The sequence below is a fragment of the Vipera berus genome (genome assembly GCF_964194415.1).
Source record: "Vipera berus genome assembly, chromosome: 5".
Classification (NCBI taxonomy): Eukaryota; Metazoa; Chordata; class Lepidosauria; order Squamata; family Viperidae; genus Vipera; species Vipera berus.
The window spans coordinates 95457889-95485360 of record NC_138207.1 but is presented as its reverse complement, the minus strand read 5'-3'; the positions used below and the strand labels follow the sequence as shown (position 1 = coordinate 95485360).

The 27472-nt window shown below is 42.4% G+C and overlaps 1 protein-coding gene across 1 annotated transcript in view; it reads left to right on the top strand.

The window, feature by feature from the left end:
- The window catches only part of BICC1 (BicC family RNA binding protein 1), a gene marked incomplete at its 5' end in the record, with an annotated part of 129562 nt that overhangs the window by 82230 nt on the left and 19860 nt on the right, over positions 1 to 27472 (top strand). Inside the window, 5 exons of the mRNA XM_081328267.1 lie at positions 18454 to 18533; positions 20158 to 20316; positions 21262 to 21315; positions 23450 to 23644; positions 24903 to 25154. Of these exons, the coding sequence (XP_081184393.1) occupies positions 18454 to 18533; positions 20158 to 20316; positions 21262 to 21315; positions 23450 to 23644; positions 24903 to 25154 (740 nt within the window). The remainder of the gene's footprint in view (positions 1 to 18453; positions 18534 to 20157; positions 20317 to 21261; positions 21316 to 23449; positions 23645 to 24902; positions 25155 to 27472) is intronic.

Genomic DNA, 27472 nt, shown 5'->3' with positions numbered 1-27472 from the left:
AGGGACCGTGGAGGTCTTCTAGTTCAACCCCAAGCTCAAGCAGGAGACAGTATACCATGTCAGACAAATTATTATTATTATTATTTATTGAACTTATATACCGCCCTTCTCCCGTAGGACCCAGGGCGGTTCACAAGGCAATTAAAACAACATTACAATACAAAACGTTAATAACAATTAAAATAGATTAAATTGTCCTTGATTAAAAATCTAAAACCCCTATAACTCTGATTTAAAAACCCAATTACAATAAGTTAAAAATTAAAAATTCTCAGTCCTGGCTGGAAAGCTCAAAGAGCCAGGTCTTCAGGTCCCGGCGGAACGAACGAAAATCAGATTGTCAAGTCTCTTTTTGAAAGCCTCCAGTGATGGAGCACTTCTGAAGGCAAGTTGTTTCATTGATTGATTGCTCTCACTGTCTGGAAATGTCTCCTTATTTTTAGGTTGCTTCTCTCCTTGATTAGTTTCCATCCGTTGTTTCTCGTTTTGCCTTTTGGTGCTTTGGAAAATAGTTTGAGTCGACTTTGTAGGAGCCCCTCAAATGTTGGAACACTGCTACCTTGTCTCCCCTTCTTTTCACTAGACTAGACGCAACCAATTCCTGTATGTTTTAGCCTCCAGTCTCTTAATTATTCTGATTGCTCTTCTCTGCACCCTTTCTAGAATTTCAACATCTTAGCACACTTTCTTCAGATTTGGTAATGCTTGCGTTTTTCTCTCTGTGTGTTTTCTACGTATTTTCCAGTGGCTTTACTTTCTGTAAGCTACTCTGTGCACCAAATCATTTTTTCTGTGTTCAAATGTCCTTATTTATTTATTGCGCTTGTATTCTTCTTTTCTCTGAGAAATCTCCTCTAATTGTATCCCAGTAGAGGTGCCCTTTTGAGGAAGCTGAGTTGAAAAAGGGACTGCCCGGGTCCTACAATGAGCTGCACTGCAGTTATTGTTTTTCTGAAACAAGTCAAGGTAATGAATATGGACATAACTACAGCAATAAATAAAATTAGGTAGCTCTGTTAACATCTTGGAGAAATTGTAGACAGTAGCTCCCGAGGCATGGCGTTTGCCAAGCTGAGTCTAGATCGAAGGAGCTGCCAAACAAGGATGAACGGATGACTCAGCAGTGAAACAATGGAAGAAGAGCATCTGGAAGCAATCAGTGATGGGTTGTATGGTGGTTAAGTAGGGGAGAAATAGGCTTAATGCTTGCTAGTCTCTCAGGATTTGAAACTGTCGCAGCCTCTAGAACCCTGTTTCTCTCCAAACATCATAATCAAGAGTACAAGGCAAGCTTTAGCTCCAGAAGTCTATATTGTAGGCAACCCAACTGCCAAGCCAGCTGCCAGGATTTTGCTGGCTCGGACTCTAGAAGTGAAAACAGTTTTGGTTTATACTCATGCACATCTGTTTCTTGTTCTCTGGTTATGTGAATGTCTCTGTGTTTGAAACAGACCCATATCAGATGATTCTGAGGAAAGGGCTATCCTCTTGTGATCTTTGCTTGGGCTTCATTTTCAACCATGAGGAGGACCAGCCTCCTTGGATCTCTGTCTTCAACGCAACGTGCCCATCTACAGCAAGAGAACATTTTTCCCTTTGCGCCAATTGGAGAAGCCAACAGTTTTTGGCCTTTCCACTCTTTTCTGAGGTGGAAGTAAACGTAAGTCACAAGCAAGATGTGATCAGTCCATAATCACCCTCTTCCCTCAGTAGAATAGCACAGTTTGAAGGAGAGACATTTTTGGTGTCAGTCACTCTAGAGCAGACATGTCAAACACAAGGCCCGGGGGCCAGATGCGGCCCGCGAAGTGGTTTCATGTGGCCCGCGAAGCCATCCTGGAAACAGTGAGGGAACGGCCCCCTCTGCCTTGGCCCTGAGACCCTCCTTCTGCCAGAGACCCCCAGATCTGTCCCACTCCTGCCCAGGCCCCCATAGGCACCCTTGATGCGAACGATGTAGAGCTGGCCACGCCCACCCAGTAGGCCATATGCAGTCTAGCCACGCCCACCCAGTAGGCCACGCCCACCCAGTAGGCCACACCCACCCAGTAGGCCATGCCCACCTAGCCCCCTGAGGGTAACCACAATGCTGATGCGGCCCTCAATGAAATTGAGTTTGACACTCCTGCTCTAGACTGTCCTAAAACAAGCTTCTGGGTTTTCTTACACAAATCAGAATCAGAATAGAACTGGAAGGGACCTTGGTGGTGTTCTAGCCCAGCCCCCTGCTCACGCAGGAGACTCTACACCATTTCAGACAAGTGACTGTCCAATCTCTTCTTAAACACCTCCAGTGATGAAGCATCCACAACTTCTGAAGGCAAGCTGTTCCACTGGTTGACTGTTCTCGCTGTTAGGAAGTTTCTCCTTAATTCCAGGTTGCTTCTCACCTTAATTAGTTTCCATCCATTGTTTCTTGTTCAGCCTTCTGGTGCTTGGGAAAATAAGTTGACCGCCCTCTTCTTTGTGGCAGCCCCGCAGTTACTGGAATACTGCTATTATGTCCCCCCTAGTCCTTCTTTTCTCTCGACCGGCCATATCCAAATCCTGCAACCGTTCTTCATATGTTTTAGTCTCCAGGCCTTTAAGCATCTTAGTTGCTCTTCTGTGCACTTTTCCAAAGTCTCAACATCTTTTTTGAAATGCGGCAGGTCTGTACTAAGGCAGTCAAATGGTCTTTGCAGAATACCAATGGTGCCTTCTATTTGATGAAAGATGCAGTGTGATTAAAAACTGACAAACTTGTACTCATTTATTAATGCTTCAAGATGTGCTGCCTATGCTGGGTTACTTCGTGGTTGCTAAGGGTATAGTCCAGGGGTAGGCAACTTCGGCTCTTTTATGACTCATGGACTTCAACTCCCAGAATTCCTGAGCCAGCCATGCTGGCTCAGGAATTCTGGGAGTTGAAGTCCATGAAGTCATAAAAGAGCCGAGGTTGCCTACCCCTGGTATAGTCAATCCAGGAAACAGCTCACACTTGTCTTGCCCAATAGGGCATGTTCAAAAGTGAGGTGGGGTCAGACATGCTTAGTTAAAATGTCACCTTTGTTGTATAATCAGTGTGGAATGAACTTGATAAAGACTCAGTCTGAAAACAAAGGTGCCCCTGTAGTCAATTATTTATTCTGTTAGTGGTTTTAAATAGCTTAGAGGTGCATTTAATATTGCTGTTTGCAACACAGTGCAAACTCTTTACTTTGTTGTGTTAATTATTGGGGTAAAACTTTTAACCAAATTAAAAGATGTTCTAAAAAAGGCATGTGTTTATCATATTTGGCTCTGGGCAGCGTACAACACTTAATTTAAAAACCAATATAAAACGCATATAAAACGGTCACAATTTTAAAAAATGACTATAAAACAGGCATGCAAAATGAGAGGATGTTATTAACTACAATATTCCTGAGGTTTGAGGCTGAAAGGTGGAAGAGACAGATTCAGAAGCGTGGCTGAACAGAGGCATTGTTTCATGTCTGTGTTCTGGTGAAGCCTTCTACAGCATCTTTATAGAAAGTGTTGATGAAAAGTTCAAAGAATGAATTTCTTTGCACATCGTATGTACTCAGAGCTGTTAGATAAATAATTCAATTTAAATTGGTTTTATGTTTCTTTGCATGTCTAAGGGATGAATTTGTGTCTCAGTCAATACGGACCAGGAATGGCATCTGTTTACTGTGGTTGCCTTTGTAGATTTAATGCACTGCTTAAATCACGACCTTAAACATTTGATTTATAATGCAAAGCAGTCCCTCATTGAAAAGAATGGAACTTTCTGTCAACAATTAGCGATAATATTTTGTGACGTTTTTGTTAAATGTGCTTATGTACAATGCAGGAGTCTATACCTGGTTCTTTTTTGATACAAATTAGGGTGTCAAAGTCTAGGAACACTATGAAACAGAAGATAAATGCAATTTATCATGGGCATTTCGACAGACTGGAATCCGTGGGGCAATGCTATCAAAACTCCTTTTTCCTTCCCCATTTTATCACTCTCTATAAAGAGAACTATTTCAGGCATGTCAAACTCCTGAATGGCACAGATGATGTTTGGCAGATATTGGATGTAGTAAAAACTTACTAAGCGAGCAACACGCTTCAGGGAAACATTTTAGGTGTCAAAGCTAGGAAAGAGGGACACTGCATGTTGTGTTGACGAGCTGTAGCTTTAAGTTGTCCAGATGTTCTAGAAATTTTCTAGAGCTCTTACCTCATGCCTAGGGTCTGCCAAGAACGTGGGAGAGGAGGACAGGCAGAGGGACTCTGTGATCGCATTAGGCTGCAGACCCGGTCTGGCCACAGACGGTGCATCTGTCATCTTGATCTGAAGCATCTGTGCCTCAGTTGCAACCCCGAGGTCCTACATAAGTCTCTCTGCCAGTGGCAGGCTAGGGAGGGAATGCACATCCCATTTCAGTCCTACGTATTGCAAGGTTCATCAGAAACTGAATATAGATAAATATGTGTATTATTTGATAGATAGATTTCTTGTTTGTAGGTCTACTTTAAGGGACGCGGTGGCTTGTCGATCAGAAGGTCGGCAGTTTGGCGGGTCGAATCCCGAGTGCCGCATAACAGAGTGAGCACCTGTTACTCGTCCCAGCTTCTGCCAACCTAGCAGTTCGAAAGCACGTAAAAATGCAAGTAGAAAAATAGGGACCACTACGGTGGGAAGGTAACAACATTCCATGTGCCTTTGGCGTGTAGTCATGCCAGCCACATGACCACGGAGACGTCCTCGGACAACCGCTGGCTCTTCGGCTTTGAAACGGAGATGAGCACCGGCCCCTAGAGTCGGAAACAACTAGCACACATGTGCGGGGGAACCTTTACCTTTACCTTTAGGTCTACTTTAATGGAAAAAAGGACTAGGGGTGATATGGTAGCAGTCTTCCAATAATTGAGGGGCTTCCGCAAAGAAGAGAGGGGTTCAAGCTATTCTCCAAAGCACCTGAAGGCAGGACAAGAAGCAATGGACAGAAACTAATCAAGGAGAGAAGCAACCTACTGTAGAACTAAGGAGGAATTTCCTGACAGAACAATCAACCAGTGGAACAGCTTGTCTTCAGAAGTTGTGGGTGCTCCATCACTGGAGATTTTAAAGAAGAGATTGGACAACCATTTGTCTGAAACGGTACAGGGTCTCTTTCTTGAAAAGGGGGTTGGACTGGAAGACCCACAAGGTACCTTCCAACTCTGTTATTATGTTTGATGGATCTCAAGGAATCAGGGAGTTGAGGGGACCCTAGGCTAAAACCCCTGTTAGTGCAAGATCTGCTATAACAGACATGTCAAACTCGTGACATCACATGATGTCGTTCGATGTATTGGAGCTTTTTCCCCATTGGCGGCAATGGGGTGGGCGCGGTTTCCGTGGGCCGGCAGTTTGGCACCCCTGTGCTATAACATTCCATACAGGTTCCAACTTCAGTTGAAAACCTTTACGGGAGGAAGACTCATCACATGGAAGCCTATTCCAATTTTTTTTCCTGATGTCTACTTGGAATCTCCTTCCTTACAGGTTTAACCCACTGATTTTAGTTCTTTCCTCTAGTGCAGGGTCCCCAACCCCTGGGCTGTGACTGCTACCGGGCTGCAGCATGCCAGAAAGTCCGCATGAACAAGCGAAGCCCCATCCGCGGGATGCAGGCAGCATACAAAACCATGCCCCTTCCAGTCCATGGAAAAACCTCTCTATTCTGGATCGGACTGTCGTTTAATGATTTTTCCCCTTGCTAAGACCCCTGTGCTGGCTTGTATAAGCGGATTCTATCATTGATAGAATCTTAGTCTTTGCCAGATAGCAGAACTCGTGAAAGTACCTTTTATCATCCAGAAGGACCTTTATTTGCATGCAGAGAAGAGTACAGCAAAACAAGGTGAGGTAGATGATGCATAGACGGTATTTTCAAGGTCAAAAGATAGTAACGACTCACAATGTCTGCACGTGTGTCTGCCGGTTATAGAGGAGGAGATGAAACACAAAGGAACCAGGAGAAGGAAGTCCATCCCAGCAAGGGGAGGGGTGTAAAGGCACATGGTCAGGAGAAGGAGGAAATACGTCAGAGAGTGGGAGGAGTTGGCTGACCCAGTTAAGATAGCATATTATAATTTCCCCAAACAACCACATGGTGGCAGCACACTCTCCATGGAACCGGTCTCCGGTGCCCAAAACGTTGGGGGCCACTTTTGTAGTCCTGTAGAGAATAAATCCATGGCTTCTCTGTGGCATTCTTTAAGATATTTGAAGGCTACTATGAAATCTCCCTCATTTCTGAAGGCTAACATACCCAAATTCTTTGGATTTCAGACCCTTCCTCATCTTGGGTGAGCATCTCCTCTGAACTTGCTCCAAAGTGTGGTGATCACTACTCCAGGCCCTATTAGAAAAAATATCTCACATAACTTGGCTGTCAGGTTTGCTTGCTTATACCCCAAGATAATAATTACTTTTTGAGCAGCTGCATCACCCTACTGGCTCATGTGTAATTGTCATTGACAAGGAACTCCCAGATCCCTTTCAGATGTCCTACTTCCAAGCCAGGTCATTTTCTTATCCTGATGCTGGCATTTCTATTAAATTTCACTCTATTCACTGAGTTCACTGCTCATCTCGATCTTTGCTTTCCAGTGTACGTTTGTGTGGACATGTAACCATGGAATAATTTAGCTTTGCCCTTTGCAATTAAGTATTGGTCAGCTTTCAGAATGCCTCAACTGTCCTTGGCTGCTTATGTTAAAACCGATCATTCGGCTAATACACAAAAGAGCTCTGAAAATTCCAGTTACCTAGCATCATGTTTGGGAAGTTTCAAAATGAAAAAAAGGGAAGTGTGTGTTAAGGCTTCTAAAACAACAAAGCCCATAAGTCTTTAAGTTTTTAAAATGAATATTTGTGAGTCTGTTTTGATTCTTTTTCCCATCCCTATGATAAGCTGGTTCATATTAAGAAAGCTGTTGACAATATACAGCAAAGTAATTTTGCATCTGTTGCAATTAAAACCGTGTGTGTCTGTGTTTGTGTATATACACACACAAACACATATACACAGTTAATTTAAACAGTGGCAATTGCAAATCTATCTTTTTGTATTAATATGATTTTTCACTTTCAAGATGATCCATAACTAAGATGGCATTATTAAGTGAATCCTAGTTGAGAAACACAAGATACAAAAATTGTGTCCACGCGTGTAAATAAACTGTCCTTACAATTTATAAGTTGAAGTAAATATGATCCAAACTTGAGTTAGGCAAAGTGCCTGTTTTTATTAAATGCTTTAAAACATTTGTTCTCTTAAAAATGCTAAGCCAATTTCTGTGGTTAGAGTTAGTTTCCTGCACAAACCATTTTTTAAAAAATCTCTACAGTTTTCAACAACAGGAGTTCATTAACTGTAATTTGAGGGAGTCACTAATTCAACAATAAAAATTGACGGTTTTGAACTTGATTCCTCCTGTAAGAGGATATCACAGCTGTAACAAAAAAAAACCCAACCCTCAAAAATATTTAGCTAATAAATTCAAGTATCCAAAAGAGAAGCTTAAGGCCAACTAACTTTGTTCAGTTGGGCACACAAAGCCCAGCATTGGCTGTTTTTGTGGTTGTTTTTCTAAAGTCAATGCAGGGATATGCTTGTCCAGTTGCTAAGTAGGATATCATCAGGGCTATAGGCAAGATTGCGATGTCAAAACAATTTTTGGAAAGGCAGTAAAAATCACTTCTGTGACTACTTGATACAATTCCATATTTCTTTCAGGTTGTACCTGGGAGTCAAGTTGAAATCAAAGGGATCTTGTTAAGAGCAATTCTTATTTTTGAGCATGAACTGATTGGAGATCACCAAGCTATGGATGCTACCAATTAAAAAAAGAATTATGATTCTATTTTTCAATAAATTGGCCCAATTTTTTTATACAACTAAAGAAATCATTTTGAAACATGCTTTAAAACCCCCATTAATGTTGCTTTTACAAGAGCATTGTTTTTTTTTAAATACATACAAACCTCAAATGCTATCATTTTTGTTCTGGATACAGAAAGGAAAGTTTAAGAACTTGCTCTGTTTCTCCAAGCACTATATAGTTTAATTCTAATAAATTGGTTTATGGAAAAAGTCCTGCACTATGCCTTAAGGCAGTTAATGTAATGGCTGCAGCCGTTGTTGTCATCCTCATTTACTGAAGGATCTTAAATTTGTTGAGCCAAGAAGTAATAAATCTCTTGGAACAAATGCAGTATATGAAGATATTTGGCTGCTAGCTGGTTGCAACATTTGCCAAAACCTTTAGAAACAGAACTGAATGTTTCCAATGGAATGCTTCATTTTAAAAAAAAAGTACAATAAACATTGATAAGAAGTTGAGGGGGTACTATGTGTTATGTTGTGCTCACATACTGTAGCAAACTATGTTTTGTTTTCCTTTTCAAAGTGTAATGTAGCAATTGGCTCTTTTTTGGGAAGGAAATTTGCTTCTTAAATGCTACATTTATGGCATCAGCTTGCTTTTTTTTTTAAGGAATGATTAGGGCAGGGGTAGGCAACCGTGGCTCTTTTTTGACTCGTGGACTTCAACTCCCAGAATTCCTGAGCCAGCCAGGAATTCTGGGAGTTGAAGTCCACGAGTCATAAAAGAGCCAAGGTTGCCTACCCCTGGATTAGGGTATAGTGATCACCAACTGCAAAAGCTTTTTCCAAAACTCGGTGCTGTTCAGGCGTTATGGACTTCAAAATTCTTAGCAATGATCTTGCAGAGTGAAGATTCTGAGAGTTGTTCACACATCTGGAGGATTCACAGGTTGGCATAAGCTGGATTGAAACTATTCTAGAGCAGATAGACGTGTTCTAGACTAGACTAGACTAGAATTTAGAACGGAACAGAATAGAATAGAATAGAACCTTGGAGATCTTCTAGACCAGGGGTAGGCAACCTTGGCTCTTTTATGACTCTGGACTTCAACTCCCAGAATTCCTGAGCCAGCATGGGGGAACTATGGCCCCTTCATGACTCGTGGACTTCAACTCCCAGAATTCCTGAACCAGCATGGCTCAGCTTGGAAACCTCTCCCTTTTCCCTCAGCGTGGCTGGCTCAGGAATTCTGGGAGTTGAAGTCCACGAGTCATAAAAGAGCCAAGGCTGCCTACCCCTGTTCTAGTCCAGCCCCCTGTTCAAGCAGGAGACCCTATACAATTTCAGACAAGTGGCTGTTCAGTCTCTTCTTCATACTTCCAGTCGTGAGGCAACCACAACTTTTGAAGGCAAGCCACTCCATTGGTTGATCGTTCTCACGGCTAGGAAATTTCTTTGTAGTTCTAGGTTGCTTCTCACCTTAATTAGTTTCCATCCATTGTTTCCTGTCTTGCCTTCCGGTGCTTTGAAAAATAAGTTGACCCCCCCCTTTGTGGCAGCCCCTCAAATACTAGAATACCACTATCATGTCACCCCAGTCCTTCTTTTCTCTAAGGTAAAGGTAAAGGTTCCCCCGCACATGCGTGCTAGTCGTTTCTGACTCTAGGGGCCGGTGCTCATCTCCGTTTCAAAGCCGAAGAGCCAGCGCTTGTCCAAGGACGTCTCCGTGGTCATGTGGCCGGCATGACTAGACGCCAAAGGCGCACGGAACGCTGTTACCTTCCCACCGGAGTGGTCCCTATTTTTCTACTTGCATTTTTACGTGCTTTCGAACTGCTAGGTTGGCAGAAGCTGGGACGAGTAACAGGCGCTCACTCTGTTACGCGGCACTCGGGATTTGACCCGCCAAACTGCCGACCTTCTGATCGACAAGCTCAGCGTCCTAACCCACTGAGCCACTGCGTCCCTTCTTTTCTCTAGTGAAACCCAAATTTATTTATTTATTTATTTATTTATTTATTTGATTTATATACCGCCCTTCTCCCGAAGGACTCAGGGCGGTGTACAGGGCAATAAAAATAAGAATACAGGATACAAGATTTAAAGTTAAATGATTGTGCCCAATGTAGTAAGTTAGTTAAAATAATGTTAAAACCCCAAACCCATCAGGCCAGGCCGGCTTGTTCGAATAGATAAGTTTTTAGATCACGCCGGAAGGAACGAAGGTCGGGGGCCATCCGGAGTTCAGCCGGTAAGCGGTTCCAAAGGATTGGTGCACCCACCGAGAATGCTCTCCCCCTGGGGGTCACCAGCCGACATTCTCTGACCGGTGGTACCCTGAGGAGGCCCTCTCTGTGGGAGCGTACAGGACGGAGGGACGTTGACGCCGGCAGTAGGTGCTCCCGTAGGTAATCTGCACCCGTTCTTCATATGCATGACTGCTTAATGTTGTACTACTGTTCTCGCATATTCTGTTGCATTTAGCCGAACAAACTCTAAAGACAGAATGCCTTGTGAGTCTTTCAAACTGAAGGAGCCCATCCTATGTCACAACGTACCATACTAATAAGGGGCTCACAAAATAATACATGGCCTAGTAGTGTGTCTCGCCAAAGGAACAAAGCCACGTTCCTCAGTGTATTTTAAACTCTGAAAAAAAGATCTTAGCAGTGTTGGTTTGTGTACGTCTTTGTCATTCAGGAGACATGCTGGGGTGCCCCACTCACCCACCATCTCAGCCATGCAGCATCCCATAAGACAAAAAACTCTGTAACGCCGATGGTTTAGGAAAAGCAAAACCATCTCTGGCCTAAAGACTGTGCAGGATATGTACAATGTATGGCAGCTCTGGAGGATTTCATGGTTATTTTATTTCTGAACAAATAGGCACCACCAGGGTACAGATTGACTTTTGCCCTCTATCTCCACAGGCCTTTTTCATTTAGACTCATTTTTGCATTGTTGTCTTTGGCTTGAAAGATACTCAGACGGCCTATACTAAATACCGTAAGCTCTGTTATTCGGAGAGAGGTATATGAGGGCAGGATAAGTCTCTGCCTCCCGCTCTGGCTGCTGTGGTCTTAGCACCTTTAGGAACTCCATTGCTCTGGGCTAGAGTGCTTCCACCTTCGTTTCAAAGGAAGATCTTCAGCGAGGATGATGAGGCAAGTCTTCCCAACCTGGCCTCCTGCAGACCCTGTGAAACTACCATTTCTATCCCACCGAGGTAGAGCCATAAGCAGTCAAGAAGGGGAAGGCGGCTCAGCATGGAAGTTCTACCATTTCTTCTTGCACCGCTGGACCTCACAAACATTGAGGTTTGTCTTTGCGCAAGGAATAGAGTCATGGATGGACGTCCAGAGAAATGTGGATTCGAACAGTCCAAATTGTTTCCCTCCCCCCTTTTAAATTATGTCCGTAGACTATGAAGATAAATACTAACCAGACTGTCGGAAAGAAGGAGAGACAGAGATAAAGAAAAAGAGGGGAGTGTAGAAAACAAAAACCGTAGGGGGGAAAAACACCAGAAGTATAAAAATAAAGTGATTCCAACTTTTATAAAAGAGATAATAAATAAAAGCTTAAATTCAACCCTTAGTTTAAAGGTATACTCTACAGTAGTACCCTTTTTTTCAAACAATTAATCGGGTTTACCAATCATTGAATCCATATGTCATTTTTTTATTATTATGGCAGGTTAACTTTTGAATTTTCTGGGAATCTTTGAGAAAGTCATTTCAACGTCTCCTCATTTTTACATATTTCAGTGGATCAGATGCAAATGCTTTGTGGAAGGATGCCGCCTAAGAACTTCTCAGTACATCTGATTAAGATTTGTTTGCAGGGGTTTTGTAATTACTGAACTGCCAGTTGGGAAATGTTGTAAGAAAGAAACTGGATTTCAGCACCAATATTAAACAAAACAAAAAAAAGAAGACAGCAAATGGCTTGGGTCCGGGATATCTGAGGGAACACCTGCTGCCAGCATCAAGCTCCCTTCGTCCAGTGCGCTCCCACAGGGAGGGTTTTCTCAGGGTGCCACCGGTGAGAGATTGCCGGCGAATAACACCCAGGGGGAGGGCCTTCTCAGTGGGAGCGCCTGCCCTCTGGAACCAGCTGCCAGTGGAGCTGAGGACTGCCCCCGACCTCCGTTCATTCCGCCGGGACCTGAAGACCTGGCTCTTCGAGCTCTCTGGCCCAGGCTGAGGATTCATCTTATTTTAACTGGGGTTTTATTTATGCAGGGATAAATATAATTTTTTTAAATTTGTTTTTAACTTTTGTATCTTGGTTTTTTAATCACCCTGTAAACCGCCCTGAGTCCTTCGGGAAAGGGCGGTATATAAATGTAAATAAATAAATAAATAAATAAATAAATAAATAAATAAATAAATAAATAAATAAATGCTTGTTTATTCCAAGATATCTTTATGGTTTTATGTTTTCTTCTGTTTCTCTAGTACAGGGGTCAGCAACCTGAAACAGTGAAAGAGCCACTCGGAACCGGTTCCCTCACAAAAGGAAAAACTGGGAGCCGCAAAAAAATGTGTGCGCATGCGCGTACATGCACAGAACAGGGTTTCACTGAAGAGTGGAGCCAAGGCATGATATGCACCTACCCTGCATATTTGAATTGATTGGTAGAAATTTTTTAGTCCCACTTTTTTTTTGGACTGCACATGTCAGAGGACTGGGAGCCACAGGAGATGGCTGAAAGAGCCGCATGCGGCTCCAGAGCCGCGGGTTGCAGACCTGTGCTCTAGTATAATAGAAACGTTTTTGCGCTTAAAGAAAAAATACATAAATGTATACTTACGATAAGTATAACGATGTTTCCATTTTTTTATCCTTTTGTTCATGCCTCTTCATGTATATACATATGAACAAGGGCCCACAGAAAGACTGGCTTTGTGACACGGAGGATCAAATTATCTTGTTTTTCATTCCTCTCTTCTTTTCACTTTCCAAGGAACTCTATTGATAGCTGCCATGATGTCTGAGTGGGTGGACAACGACTCTTTCTTCCCCCCCCCAAACAAGCTTAAAATAACAATTTTAAGTATTTTTATTTAGGAGGATAAATTTAGTAATTTTTGCCCTACTTATTGACAGTCTTGATGAGGTTAACACCAAAGCAATGACACAGCAAGACTAAATATAGAGGGCACAAAACAGAACTTTTTCAATCGAAGCCTAATTTGAATTGATACTTTAATTTAGTCTGTTAAAAGTATTTCCAAATGTGACACTCATCAAGTTTTCTTCAGCAAGATTGGCGGAAAGAAAAGAATTGAGAATCTGATTTTTTTTAAAAAAAGCAAAGCTTTGATATACATACCGAAGTCCTTCCTTCTAAAGATTACTTAACTTTAGAGATTTAACAGAATCAGAAGACAAATAATATCAAGAGCTGATGTGAAATTAGCTCTTATATTGTGGGGTGAGGTGATTGTCCAAGTGAACCTCATTTGAACTTCTTAAGAGTCCTCAGATCAAACAGGTTAATGTAAGACATGCTCGGAGCTGCAAATCAACATTTTGAGAGTCCTGGATCCTTCAGTCCAGCTCTAGTGAAAATGGGATCTAGTAAGTTAAATCAGGGCTGCAGTTAAATTCTTACATCCCATGTCTCCTCTTTGATCTTCTGCATTGATGTAGGGAAGTTTCTGATGCATCGTGATTTTAGAAATGCATCATAATTTTTCCATGTGCACTTGTCTCCAGTGTCATAGCTGCTCTGAGCTGTTTGGCTTGCTTTAATGGGACCCATATTCACTTTACCAAGACAATGATTGGCATTTAATAGTTCCCTGATGAATTTGTGTCTGTTCTTGTGTGAGAAGTAGTTGCGAGTGATGGAATTTGGAGCCAAGAGCTGTGTCATACCTCCCCCCCTGCTGTGCATTTAATTTTTAAACCTCTTAACTTCTGTCAGCTGCACCACTCTACTACATTTTTAGCATTCTAGTTTTCTCTGACTTTCTTAACCATAGTGATCCAGTGTTTCTAGCATTAAGAGTTTGGACCATCTGCTGTCTACCCTTTGCGCTGTAAGGACAAAATAACCAAGCTGCGAGTGCACAGCTGGATTTCTTTTAGCTACATTTAATACAGCAAAATTTGTTCTTAGTGCAACGGAGTAAACCATTTAAAATACAAACAGTTTAAAATAAAATACAGTTCAGTATATCCTTCATTCCTCGTGCTACAAAAAGTCTTTTATAGTGTGTGGCAGAACAGAATACTCACATAGTAATCATTTTTATTTCCATCCATCGGTAAAATTTCTACCAAATCATGGTAAAAATGACCCTTCTAGAGGACAGCATAAGTACTGTAAGAAGATAATTGCATTCAGGGCATGTCTTCACAAGTTTTCTTTGAAATCTGAAAAGAGTTTTCAGTTTAAATCTGTCTGGACTGTCCCAAAGAGGCTTGCTTACTCCTTCACTTAACGTTATTACAGTTTCCTAGAGGAAAAATGAAACAGCTGGCAAATAAATCAATTCGCTGGTTGAGGAAGGAGCAGTATGTACAAATCCTTGTCCGGGATGCAATAAGGACTCTTGCCTTGGGCAGGGGATTGAACTAGAAAACCTACAAGGTCCCTTCCAGGATTCTGTGATTCTGAACCACCTGGACTTTGTTTTGCTGATCTTCCAGAAGGAAAAAAAAATATTCATTCTCCTTTTGTTTTCAAATCTCGCTAAAGGTCTGATAGTTTTCTTTGTGTGATTAGCCTATTTCCCCTCTTGGTCTGGCTACTAATTACGATGGGTGTATTCATAACACTAATTCTGTAGAATTACAGGGTTTAAAGCAGCCTAATGCAGCCTTCTGTTCAGTGCGGAAAATCTACCGTGACAGGGTGTCCGATAGGTGGTCATTTTGGTCACCCTGTGAAGCTTTGCCTGGTTTATTTAATAAGCCACAATTGCCTGGAATCCTGTCGCATGCTGAGCCACAGCCAAAGAAAACACAAGGTGGTTTGGAGTGTCTCTTTTTCCCATCAGCCAGAACGTGACTTCTGTTTTTCTAGCAATCCTTTTAACCCTTCCTTGTTGGAGGGATTCAGATGACCCTGTGTGTGGCACAGGGAAAGAAAATTATGTGTACATTGTATGATTTCATCGTTTCAAGAATGCCACGTTGCAGTGAGATTGAGAGTCCAGCATCAGAAGCTAGTTTTCAAATGTTCCTGTTGTGAAGCTGTTGAGATCTTGCCTGGAACGCTAGCAAAAGAGACTTCAGTCTGTTGCAACAATGCATTGCATCAGTGGCCCTGTGGGTGCAAAGCTGTTCTCATTTCAGAACGGAGCTGGCTGTACAGAAACCATCCAGTAACTTGCTGGTGATATGTAACAACAGCAGATGGTGCTCTGTCCTTCTTGGTTTCTAGTTAACGAAAGATTTCAGTGCCACATCCACAGAGCGAGATAAAAAAAAAAACATGCCACAAGAATATAAACTGCTGGTTACTTTATCTTGAGGGATGGGATTTATTATATGGGTGGCATGCATATCTGATTTATGATAAAAAAGTTGATAAGGCTTTTAAATCTCATATTTTAAGAAGTGCTTTATTGCATGTTTGGAGAAAGTATTATTATAAGCTGAATTATAAAATACCAATATGTGGGATTCCTGGACACGCAATAGAGGGGGTATCTATGGGTGTGAATTTGGATATGATTTCTTATCAGCAACTACTTAGATTGGTAGGGAATGATTGGCAACTAAGTTCGGTAGCCGAGTTAAAGCAAGAAAATATCGTACAGTCTTGGTTTCAGTATACTCAATTGCAAGCTAGGTGGAAGTTAGATCAGAAGGTTGGTTTGACACGGATGGATGAAAATTTGGTAAAACAGATCAAAGATCAAACTCGAGCGCATATAAAGAGAATTTATAATGCTTTAATAGAATTGGATTCGGAAACGGAATTGGTAAAGGATTGTATGGTAAAGTGGGCTCAAAATATTCAAGAACCGATTCCATTGGATGTGTGGGAGGTAATTTGGGTTAGAAATGTAAAATTTACTCAAGCCCAAAATTTAAGAGAAAATTTTTATAAAATGTTTTATAGATGGCATTTGGATCCTAAAAAGTTGTCTTGTAATGTATTCTAATTTACAGCCCAAATGTTGGAGATGTGGTAGTTTGGATGCTACTTATTTTCATATTTGGTGGACTTGTAGAAATATAAAAGCTTTTTGGATTAAAATTTGGTGGAACATTCAAAAGATTTTTAGGAGAAAGATAAAGTTTACTCCACAATTATTTTTATTGGGTGTTATTACAGATTGTGATACCAAAGAAATTAATTTGAAGTTGAATTTGATAACAGCTGCGAGGTTATTGGTAGGGCAATATTGGAAGAAGGACTGTCTGCCTACTATAGAGGAGTGGACGCTTAAAGTGTCAAATTTAGCAGAAATGGCTAAGATTTCTGCTTACTTGAAGGATTATTCACAAGAAAGATACATTTCGGTTTGGAGAAGATGGATAGATTATATTCAGAAAAAATATGGGACTAAAAAGTTCCATTTAGCTTATGAGTAAATTTTAGATTGTTATAATTTTATAAAATTTATAATATATATATATATTAGAGAGTTTGTAATTATGTTATAGGCGGGTTAAAGTGTATTATGTATTTGGTTATTTATATAATTGATTAATGTTAGTTAGATTATGATTATTATATATTTGTAACCCTGTAACCAGCTTTGGGAAGTGGGGGAGGGGGAGGGAGTTTGGGGGGGGTTTGGGGATGGGATAATATTGTAACTTTTATAAAACTTTTCAATAAAAAAAATAATATAAACTGCTGGAGCATTTCAGTCCCATTACACCACTGAGTAGGACTCCAGTGTAGAGTACATTGTTTGTGTCACTAAGCAGTCAATACAAAGAAAGTCTGAAAACTATGCCAAGCAACATGTACTCATTAAGTTTACAAACAGAAGGGGCAGGATTGGTTGCTGGAAGAGAACCTATGTCCTTGATTGAGTTGGCATCTAGAGATGGACCCAGTTGAGGAAGGTTTATTCTTACTAATTTCCTGCATCTGATATGGACCCGATCAGGGAAAAGGTTTTAACAAAATTTCCCATGGACTGATTTGGTCTCTTGCCTTTACCTTGAATACGGGGAAAGTTGGATTTAGTTTCTAAACAGAGAGAGACTTTTGACTCAATAGGTCAACCGAAGGGCATCCCCCATCCCTTCAGCATATCCTGTATAATATTAATGTAACTTTTTAATCCAATCCTTAAAATTAACGTCTATAGAGACATATTGCCCCACCTTTTTGTTTTTTAGAAAATATTTCAACAATCTATGAAGAGCGCTTAGCTTGCATCCTTTCTGTAGCGTCAGGACTACAGCTAGTCCTGAACTTAACAAACCACAAATGAGCTCAAAATTTCTGCGGCTCAGCGAGATATTTGTTAAGTGAATTTTGCCCCACTTTATGAACTTTCTTGTCACGGTTGTTAAAGTGAATCACTGCAGTTGGTAACTTAGTAACTCAGTGGTTAAGTGAATCCGGCTTCCCTATTGACTTTGCTTGTCAGAAGGTCGCAAAAGGCGACCACGTGACCCCAGGACACGGCAACCGCCATAAATAGGAACGAGTTGCCTAGTGCCTGAATTTTGATCACCTGACCTTGCCGGATGCTGCAAGGGTTGTAATGGTCATAAGTCACTTTTTTCAGTGCCGTTGTTCCTTCAAATGGTCGCTAAACGAACTATTGTGAAACGCGGACCACCTGTATAGATTTCTTTCTATCTTTGGCATTCAGAAAAGGGGGGGGGTGGAATTCAGAGTTGTTCTTAAAATGCCCAATCCTAAATTTCGGAAGCACAGTTCAGCATCAGACTTGTTTTTCTGGCAGACCTATTGCAGGGGGGGGCCAAGGAGGCTGATCCTAAATGTGAGGGCGAATAAATCGGGCTGAGGATTATTGAGGGTCAGTTTGGCGAAGTTTCTAAAAAGGGCACCTGGCTAGAAATCAGGAGACGGGGAGTTGTAGCCCCTCTTAGCCATCAAGCCGGCTGGGTGACCTTGGGCTGATCACACACCCTCAGCCCTAGGAAGGAAAAGGCCAAGACAAGCCACGTCAGGAAGCTTTGCCAAGAGAAGTGCATGGATTTGTCCATGTAGGCAGTGATGACGGTGATGGTGAGGACTGGCTATTTACTCTGGTGATGGAAAATGAACTTCACATTTCTGTGATTGCATGTAGAACTTGGTATGTTGAGCAGTAAGTTGTATTACATTCCAGCAGGGTTAATATACAGCCCGGAACCTGATTTCATTGAAATGGAAAAAAACCCGACAGGTTCTCTAGTCTAGTCCATCTGAAACCTTTGGAAGTTAATGTGTCTGCCACAAATTAATTCATGATGAAGCCGCGCCAGCTTTGCGGGTTTCTCCAGGAAATATTCAATGTACTTTCTTGAGAGTTGGCTATGTAACCTACCTAATAGAATATGTATGAAAAGCAGAAGGCAGGATGCTTGCTTGCATTAGAAAGATTGGGTGACTCGTTAAGATATTTAGCCTTTGTACAAAGCAATTATTCTTTTTCTTTTAAGATCCTCACATTAAAGTCTCTGGAAAAAAGGAGAATGTTAAAGAAGCGAAGGAAAAGATCATGTCTGTCTTGGATACAAAAGTAAGTTGAAAATTTAACTACTCATCTTTAGGCTAGAATTCTAGGTTTTAGGTTGTTGTTTATTTTAACTTGACAGGAATAGAGAAATGATGATATTTGGTCTTTAGTTCACAAGGCCAAAGTTCCTTACTAGAAGTGATGGAACAATCTAATATGGATTTTTCCATAGTTGGTTACCTGAGATTTCGAAAATAAATAATAATCTACCACCATCCACAATTCTGTGGGTAATTATGATTTATGTAAAACTCCCAAAGTCTACTCAGTTCTGCCATGGTGCCACATTTCAAAGCAGCATCCATCCAAAGAGACATTTAATGCAAGGACTTTCATGTATTGTTGGTGATTTGCATCCTTTGCTGCAACAGTTCAGCGTTGTTTCTACCTAGGATTTGGACACCTGATGTAGACAAGCATCCTGACCTGCCCATAATAAGCAAAATATATAGCTAAAATAAAGAAGTCGCAGTCCAGACTAGACTTCGCCATCCCAAATTGTGTCTCTAAGCCTTGAAAAATTGTGGGAAGTTGCCTATATTTGGGACCAGGATATTTTCATGGGTTGGTAGTTTGACTCTTGATCCTGTTTTCAGAAATAGTGGGGCATCCAGTTTAAGCCCTCATCTAATTACTCATCTGACATCAGGCTTCCCAAATTGGCCCAAAGTCCATATACTTGTGAATAGCTTTTAGGAAAACTTTCACCTGCTCACCTTCCCATCTCAAGAGTCTTTGAAAGCAAGGCCAGGGGAAAAAAAATAATGACAGTTTTAACATAACAGCACACCCAACATCTTGCTAAGTTTCTGTGCAAGATAACTTTTGTAAACCATCCTAAAAATGGTTGTTGTTGTTGTTTTCAAATGTGCAATATCTTAATAGAGCTGTTGGAAAGTGACAAAGTTTTTGAGCCAGCCCCCAATGAGTAAAGACTGGAGCGCTAAAACATTTAAAAACACTTCCTTTAGGAGAGAAAATGACTTTCTCAACTCCTTTGCATAATTTCTATGCTGGATCTGCATTGACTGATTCTGATGCTAACCAATCATTTCTAGCCTGGATTTTTAAGGACAGGCTTTTTGTAAAAAAACAAAAACAAAAAACCCCCTTAGTTTTGAATTAAATATAGTCATATCTATTTAAAAGCACACACTCTCTGTGGATTTTGTGCTGTAGAGATTTTTGCTTGCACATTTGAGGTAGAGCAGGGGTCCCCAACTCCCGGGCCCTGACCTGACTGTGGCTTGTTTCAAACTGGGGCACGTGAGCTCCATTCACATGAGCGATGTGCGCGTGAACCTGCCACTCACACACACACACACACACGCGCACCGGGCCAGGCCACCAAAATAAAAAAAGTTGGGGACCGCTGAGATAGAGAGCTTGGTCACAGATAAGAATGTTCCTTTTAGTTTGTACAAAATATTTCCATTTTTAGTTTTGAAAAAATAATCCTTCATTTGCTAACTCAGGAAAGGAGATTTGAAATGGACCAGAGGAAATCTCACCAGAAAAAAATGGGTTTAGATTGGAAACCAAGGCTTGAATGTCAACAGTTTCATAAAGGTGAAATGCATCGTATCCCGGGAGAGAGAAATAAAGAATGTTCTGATTTCAATTTCAGAGCAATCGAGTCACCCTGAAGATGGACGTATCTCACACTGAGCATTCCCACGTCATTGGCAAAGGAGGGAATAATATTAAAAAAGTGATGGAAGAAACAGGCTGCCACATCCATTTTCCAGATTCCAATCGAAACAACCAAGCGGAAAAAAGCAATCAAGTGGGTGTTCTCTGAGCTTCTCTTGAACCCTGAGACCGTGCAACAACTCTGATGAAGTCGGAATTGTCTCCTAGGACTTTGCAAAGCTTTTGTGGAAAAGCATTTAGCCTATTTCTCTTGGGAGGGCACCACTTTCATACTTTGTGTTTGCTTTTGCATTTGGAGGAGGAAGAGGAGGAGGAGGAGGAGGAAAAGGCAGTATATTGTATATGTAAAATTGCATGATTTTCCCAAGAAAAGCTCTTTTCCAGAAAAAAGCTTCCTTGGGAGATACTGAAATTAAGGCTTGAGCACTAGATGCTTATTCTGGGTGTATTTGTCATCATCCTTGTGCACTCAAAGAAGTTGTCAAGGGCGCCATGCATACCTTTTCAGCAGGACACAGCAGGACACTTTTAAAAGGTTCTTGAAGCCAAATTGTGTTTCAGTGTGCGGTTTTGTCAAATCACTGAATTTATTTTGACCTCGCTTCAGTCCCCCTTGGTCATTCTGTGCACAATAAATCTGTGAGCATCAGTAATGCCATGCCCATCAAAAAGTGTAACAGATGTGGTTGGTTTTTGCTTTCACAGTTTTTCTCTCAGACGATACCTCTCTCTGATGAGCAACCCTGTTTCCTGTAAATTTGTAAAGAGCACACCCACATAACCTCAAAACTTGTTTTTAATTTCCTTAACATTTGTAAATGTTAGGGCAAACCTGAAGTGTTCAAGGCAACAACTTCTCAGGTGTGTCTAAGCAGGGCATACAAACAAGGCCCAGATATTCAGATATTTTTTGCTTCTGTGCCAAACTCAAATGCAGTAGGCTTGAGTCGTTTGTGAAGGCATCTGTAAGAAACTAGAATTCCAAGAGATCTCTGCTATACATCAATATTCTATCAAGGATACTCTGCCGCCTTCTGCTGTTATTATAATTTAACTATTGGTCCTGTCATTTCCACAGGTGTCTATCGCCGGGCAACCAGCCGGAGTGGAATCTGCCAGAGTTAGAATACGGGTAATTATGAAATGCCAGCATGAGTGAACGTTACTTTAAAAAGATGGAATTCCTCCAGATGTGTTGTGTGTTCTGCAAAGTTTGCAGCTCGGGGAGTTTAGCGCACCTGGAGCTGCAACTTTTCTTATTGTTTTCCCGACTTCCATTCCAGTGGTATTAAAGCTCAGCTGCCTGTCAAGTGAAGTAGACTCCTCAAGGCCTAGTTTGCACCTTTGTACTCAGGAGAGGGGAGACCATAATCCACAGCATAGAAGAAGAAAGTATTTCTTTAGAGACTTCTTGTCACTTCCTGGGTCTCTATAGATACAGTTCCTGTATCCTCTTCAGGATTACTGCCCCTTAATGCCAACTCAATAAATCTTATCCCTGTAGAGCTTTCCATGTTGCTAGATATAAGAATTAACATGTTCACCTATGAAGCCTTAGCAGTTCAGAACCTCAGCATGCTTTCCCCCCCGACCCGCCTCCCATTCATTGTCTCCTGATTTTACAATATTCTGTAGATCCAGGAAAGCGGGCTCTTTGGTGTGTGAGAAGTTTTATATCAAAGTGTATTTTATTCTTTATCGTGTTTCCATCTTCCCTTAAAACATTAACTGAACTCACAATGGACTGAGAATCCGTTTCGCCACTAGATAATCGACAGTCAAGCTGAAATTAAATTAATCGAGTAAAAGTACCAAATGGGGAAAAAATTTTTTTACTCATAATTCCTCAAAACCTCAAATAGGTTACCCAGACCTAATCCACATATGAAAGAATCAGGTCTTTAAAAAACAAATAGAGCTAATTAAATTAGGTCTCCCAGCAGAACTGCAATTTCACAAGAATAAACCTACCTACACACACACAGACACAAACACACACACACCTCAAGTGTCACCCTAGAATCAGCACATAGACGCTTCCACACCAGGACAAGCTCCTCGGTAAAAGTCTGTTGCCGTGCCCCATTTCTCTGCAGCTGCCCCTAAAGGCAAACTCCTTGCTTTTAGGAATAAATATTTCTTCTTTCCTCACAGCTTTTCTGGATCTCATTTTTATTTATTCTCCTGCAGCCCTGGCTCCAGTTGGAACCCCAGATTATTCTTCTGACAGGTGGCAGCCCCATTGTCTGAAATGCTCTCTCCATCTAAGCCAGGGGTAGGCAACCTTGGCTCTTTTATGACTCATGGACTTCAATTCCCAGAATTCCTGAGACACCATAGCTGGCTCAGGAATTCTGGGAATTGAAGTCCATGAGTCATAAAAGAGCCAAGGTTGCCTACCCCTGCTCTAAGCAAAGCCTGTAGCTTGAGTCTTGGGCTAGCCCGCTGCCCCTGCCCTCCCCATTTTGGCTGAGGAAAGGCTGGGGAGAGTTATTTCTCCATCAGTCAAAGAAAAACAGCATGATAGTCACGACCAAAGCCATGGACAGATGGAGCCAAGTCATGAGGGAACCAGGTAGTCCATTAGGGAAGTTCAACTGAGTTGCTTGGACTGGAAGGAGCAGGCTTCACTTCTTGTACCCTATTAAAAATGGGGAATGCTACTAGCTTGCACATATTTTCATTCTTTACTTCCTCTGAACTGAATGGCTTGCTGAAAATCGTTGGTTTTGGCTTCCCGCTTTCATCAGTCAATCTTATGTTCCGCAGTTCTTAGATTTCTCTGGAGCTCCCTTCCAATGCCTCGTTGCTGCCTGGGCACGAAGCCCGAGACTGCCAAACTCATTAGGGCGATTGCTGTATTTCATCTGCTATTCTAGTGGTCTGTGGTTCTGCTGAGTTTTTCCTCCTTTTGTATTGTATATTTCATTGGTGGGGGTGGGGTGGGGGGACCAGTGGGGATGCATTGCATGAAATGAAAAATTGAAATAGTTCCTGGTCTTTCCTCCCTGCTCCACTCCTGAAGATCCCTCAGTGCCCACGAGGAGCAGAATCCTGGCCTCTGAAGTGACAACAAAGGATCCCCCATTTTTAATAACAAGGGGCTCTCGATGTGGTGGCTATGTCCTGAAGCCCTCCCAGCTCTGTGCTCAAATACGCAGCATATTAGCAGGGTAGATGTGATGGAATTCAGCATATTAGCAGAGTAGATATGATGGCATTTACGTTGATTATTTGCTGTGGATTTGTTTTGGTTGCTGTCCTAGGAACTGCTGCCCTTGGTGTTAATGTTCGAATTACCTATAGCTGGAATCCTTCAACCAATCCCCGATCCAAGTTCTCCCACGATTCAGCACATATCACAGACGTATAATATTTCGGTGTCCTTTAAGCAGCGTTCTCGGACGTACGGTGCTACGGTCATGATCAGAGGGTCCCAGAATAACGCCAGCGCCGTGAAGGTGAATTATTGATCTGAGCTTAATGGTTTTAGGGAGCCGTTTGATGGGGTTAGGCCGCAGGGGTGTCAAACTCAATTTCATTGAGGGCTGCATCAGCATTGCGGTTGCCCTCAGGGGGCCGGGTGGGTATGGTCAGGGTGGGCGTGGCCTACTGGGTGGGCGTGGCTAGAGTGCATATGGCCTACTGGGTGGGCGTGGCCAGCTCTACATCATTCGCATCAAGGGTGCCTATGGGGGCCTGGGCAGGAGTGGGACAGATTTGAGGGTCTCTGGCGGAAGGAGGGTCTCTGGGCCAGGGCCAAGGCAGTGGGGGCCGTTCCCTCACTGTTTCCAGGATGGCTTCGTGGGCTACATGATACCACTTTGCGGGCCGGATCCGGCCCCCGGGCCTTGTGTTTGACATGTCTGGGCTAGGGTTTTCTTGAGTGGGTGGCTAGTAAATGGGGCTTGGCCAAGAGGGGAGGAGAATGTAGATCCAGAGACTGTATTTCAGGCATAATATAAATTGCAATTGGGGATTGCAAGTAGAAGTCAGAGTTGCCTAGACCACATACTGTACCTGTGTTCAGAGTTCAAGGTGGCCTTGCTTACAACTAAATGGGCAAAAACATTAAATGTTTGCCCGTTTGTGCCATCGGTTTTATCTTAAAGCAAGGCTCTCTTCGCTGCATAGATGATGATGACGACGACGAAGATATCCATTTTTCAAGGTTCTGTTTGTTGCTCTGCATAAATAAATACTTTTTAAGGTTCTACGTTTGCTTGCAGGGATAAATAAATAATCTTTCCCTACAAGCTACTTGGGTGTTTACCTGGTGATTTACCAGAGTTTGTTGCTACAGGATAATTTCCTAGAAACAGGATATGAAGCCTACTGGAATAAGCAAACCATTTTGTTTCAAATATCTATGGAGATGCTCAGTCATCCAGATCATGGATGCAACTGGAATTTCTTGGTAGTTTCTCTTCCCCCTCCCCTCCTTTTCTTGAAATTGTTTCACTTGCTCACCCAGGAAGCTTCTTCAGAAGATGATGTCCTTGGATGAGAACGGAAACTATTACAAAGGGGGGGGGAGGAACCCAGGAAAATCCAGTTGCCTTTTGTTTCAAATAATTTTAAGCACAACTCTTTGCAAAATGGGGAACTTAAAAGTTTCGTATCAGAAAGAAAGGTGTTTTTCCACCCCTTTGAAAGGCCAGGATCTGCACCAAGATAGCGAATATTATAAATTTCCTTCATGTTCTCTTCCTTGGACAGGAAGGAACCGCTCTGCTCTTGGAGCACCTGGCCGGCAGTTTGGCCTCCGCGATCCCGGTGAGCACCCAGCTGGACATAGCAGCTCAGCATCACCTCTTTATGATGGGCCGAAATGGCAGCAACATCAAGCATATCATGCAGAGAACCGGTGCTCAGATCCATTTCCCCGATCCTAGTAATCCCCAGAAGAAATCCACAGTCTACCTCCAAGGCACAATCGAATCGGTCTGTCTTGCCAGACAGTATCTCATGGTAAGTGTCCTGAACGATGGGGCCGTGCGTGGGGCAGCAGATGTGGGAACATCTGCCTTTCCTGGGTCACCAGAAGCCCCACTGAATTTGCTCTCACTGGTCACTTCACAGTGACTCCAGGTAGTCCTCAAATTACGACCACAACTGAGCCCAAATTCTCTGTTGCTGAGGAAGACATTTGTTAAGCGAATTTTGCCCCATTTTATGAACTTTCTTGCCACAGTTGTTAAGTGAATCACTTTAGTTGTTCAGTTAGCAACACGGTTGTTAAGTGAATTTGGCTTCCCCATTGACTTTGCTTGTCAGAAGATCGCAAAAGGGGATCACGTGACCCCGGGACGCTGCGACCGTCATAAATATGAGTCAGTTGCCAAGAGTGACTTTTGATCACGTGACCCATGGGGACGCTGCAGTGGCCATAAGTCTGAAAAACGGTCATAAAGTCAGTTTTTTCAGTGCTGTTGTGACTTTGGACGGTCACTAAACGAGCTGTTGTAAGTCGAGAACTACCTATGCCAGTAATTAGGCCACCTCTTTTATGGAAGAAAGCCACCCAGAAAAATCACGCTTGGCTGAAACTCTCTTACCCACGTCCAAAATTATTATTTTTTCCCTCTGCTCGGAGAATAGAGTAGGAATCGGGCTCAAGAGCTCAAACCCAGGTTAGCCACCTCCATGTGTACTAGCTGTCAGCTACCCATACAGAAAGGGACGCGGTGGCTCAGTGGGTTAGGACGCTGAGCTTGTTGATTAGAAGATTGGCAGTTTGGCGGGTCGAATCCCGGGTGCCGCGTAGCAGAGTGAGCGCCTGTTACTCGTCCCAGCTTCTGCCAACCTAGCAGTTCGAAAGCACATAAAAATGCAAGTAGAAAAATAGGGACCACTACGGTGGGAAGGTAACAGCGTTCCGTGCGCCTTTGGCATCCAGTCATGCCGGCCACATGACCACGGAGACGTCCTCGGACAAGCGCTGGCTCTTCGGCTTTGAAACGGAGATGAGCACCGGCCCCTAGAGTCGGAAACGACTAGCACGCATGTGCTGGGGAACCTTTACCTCTACCTTTTACCCATACAGATAGTCTGTTATTTTTGCACTTTCAGATAGTTTGTCATTGTTAAGGCTTCAGTCCCACTGAAGGCTCCTGTGCCTCCCTCTGAAGGCAGGGGCATTGAACCTGCTTCTCTTGGCTGGTTCTTAACTCTGATTATTCAGCCAGCTTGTATGATTTTCCAATGCACCAGAAAGCAAGATAAGAAGCAAAAGAAGAAGAAAAAGAGATGGGACAGCCACCTGTCTGGAAGGGTATAAGGTCTCCTGCTTGGGCATGGGGTTGGACTGGATGACCTCCAAGCTCCCTCCTGATTCTGTTCTGTTATTTGAAAATTCCTGGACACAAAAGTGAGGTCTGGACTGTATCCAGTCCAGAATTTCCTTGAGTCTGAAGTTGTCTTGTGGATTTTTGGAATTTGAGACTTGCCAAGTGCAAAGGAAGTTGTTGAACGTTGAAATCCCATAATCCAAAGAGAGTAGCCACAGGAGTGCTAGACGGCGTCACATGTCCTGTACATGCCTTGGAGAGTCACTAACACAGCCATTCTTTCTTTCAATGCAGCAAGGGAGCACACATTTTATGAGATGGTAAGACCTGGTTCTCTTTATCTATTCTGTAGCATTTTAATATTCAAACCCGGCACATGTCGTTCCACATTTAAGGCATGACAAATGGGGCACATCCAGAGGAGGTCCTTGCAGAATGAAAGATGCAAAGAAGAACACGAGTTGGATTTAGACCCCCCACCCCCACCCCAGTTCTGCTGTTCTGTTAAAAAGTTAGACTAAAGGGGGAGGTAGAACATCCACTTTAAAATATTCAAACAATTCTCAGCTGAATTACGACCGTTCTTGATTGATCCAGATGGGAGAACTGAAACGAAGAGTTAGAAATTGCAAATTTTATGGAAAATATGGCGTCGGTTGTTGAAAGATATAACATTTTTCATCTCATCGGCGCAGTGGGCGGAATTCACTACATATTTTTGTTTTAGTGTGTTTTGCACGCATATTTCTGTTTCCAGTGCCAAATTGTCTTGTCTTTCTGGCTCTCACATATTCGTGATTGGATTTTTTTTCATGTCTTGGAAGTTGACTGGACAGTCTGCTGCATGATCATAATAGGCCTGCACGCAAATAATTAGCTCATACGGGCTTGTATGTGTGTATGTATGTACCTATTGCTGAAAGGATCAGAAGATTTATTCCCAAAACTATTCAAGTTTCAAAGGCTCTTCAGAAGTTATAGTTAGGCAAAAGCTGAGCT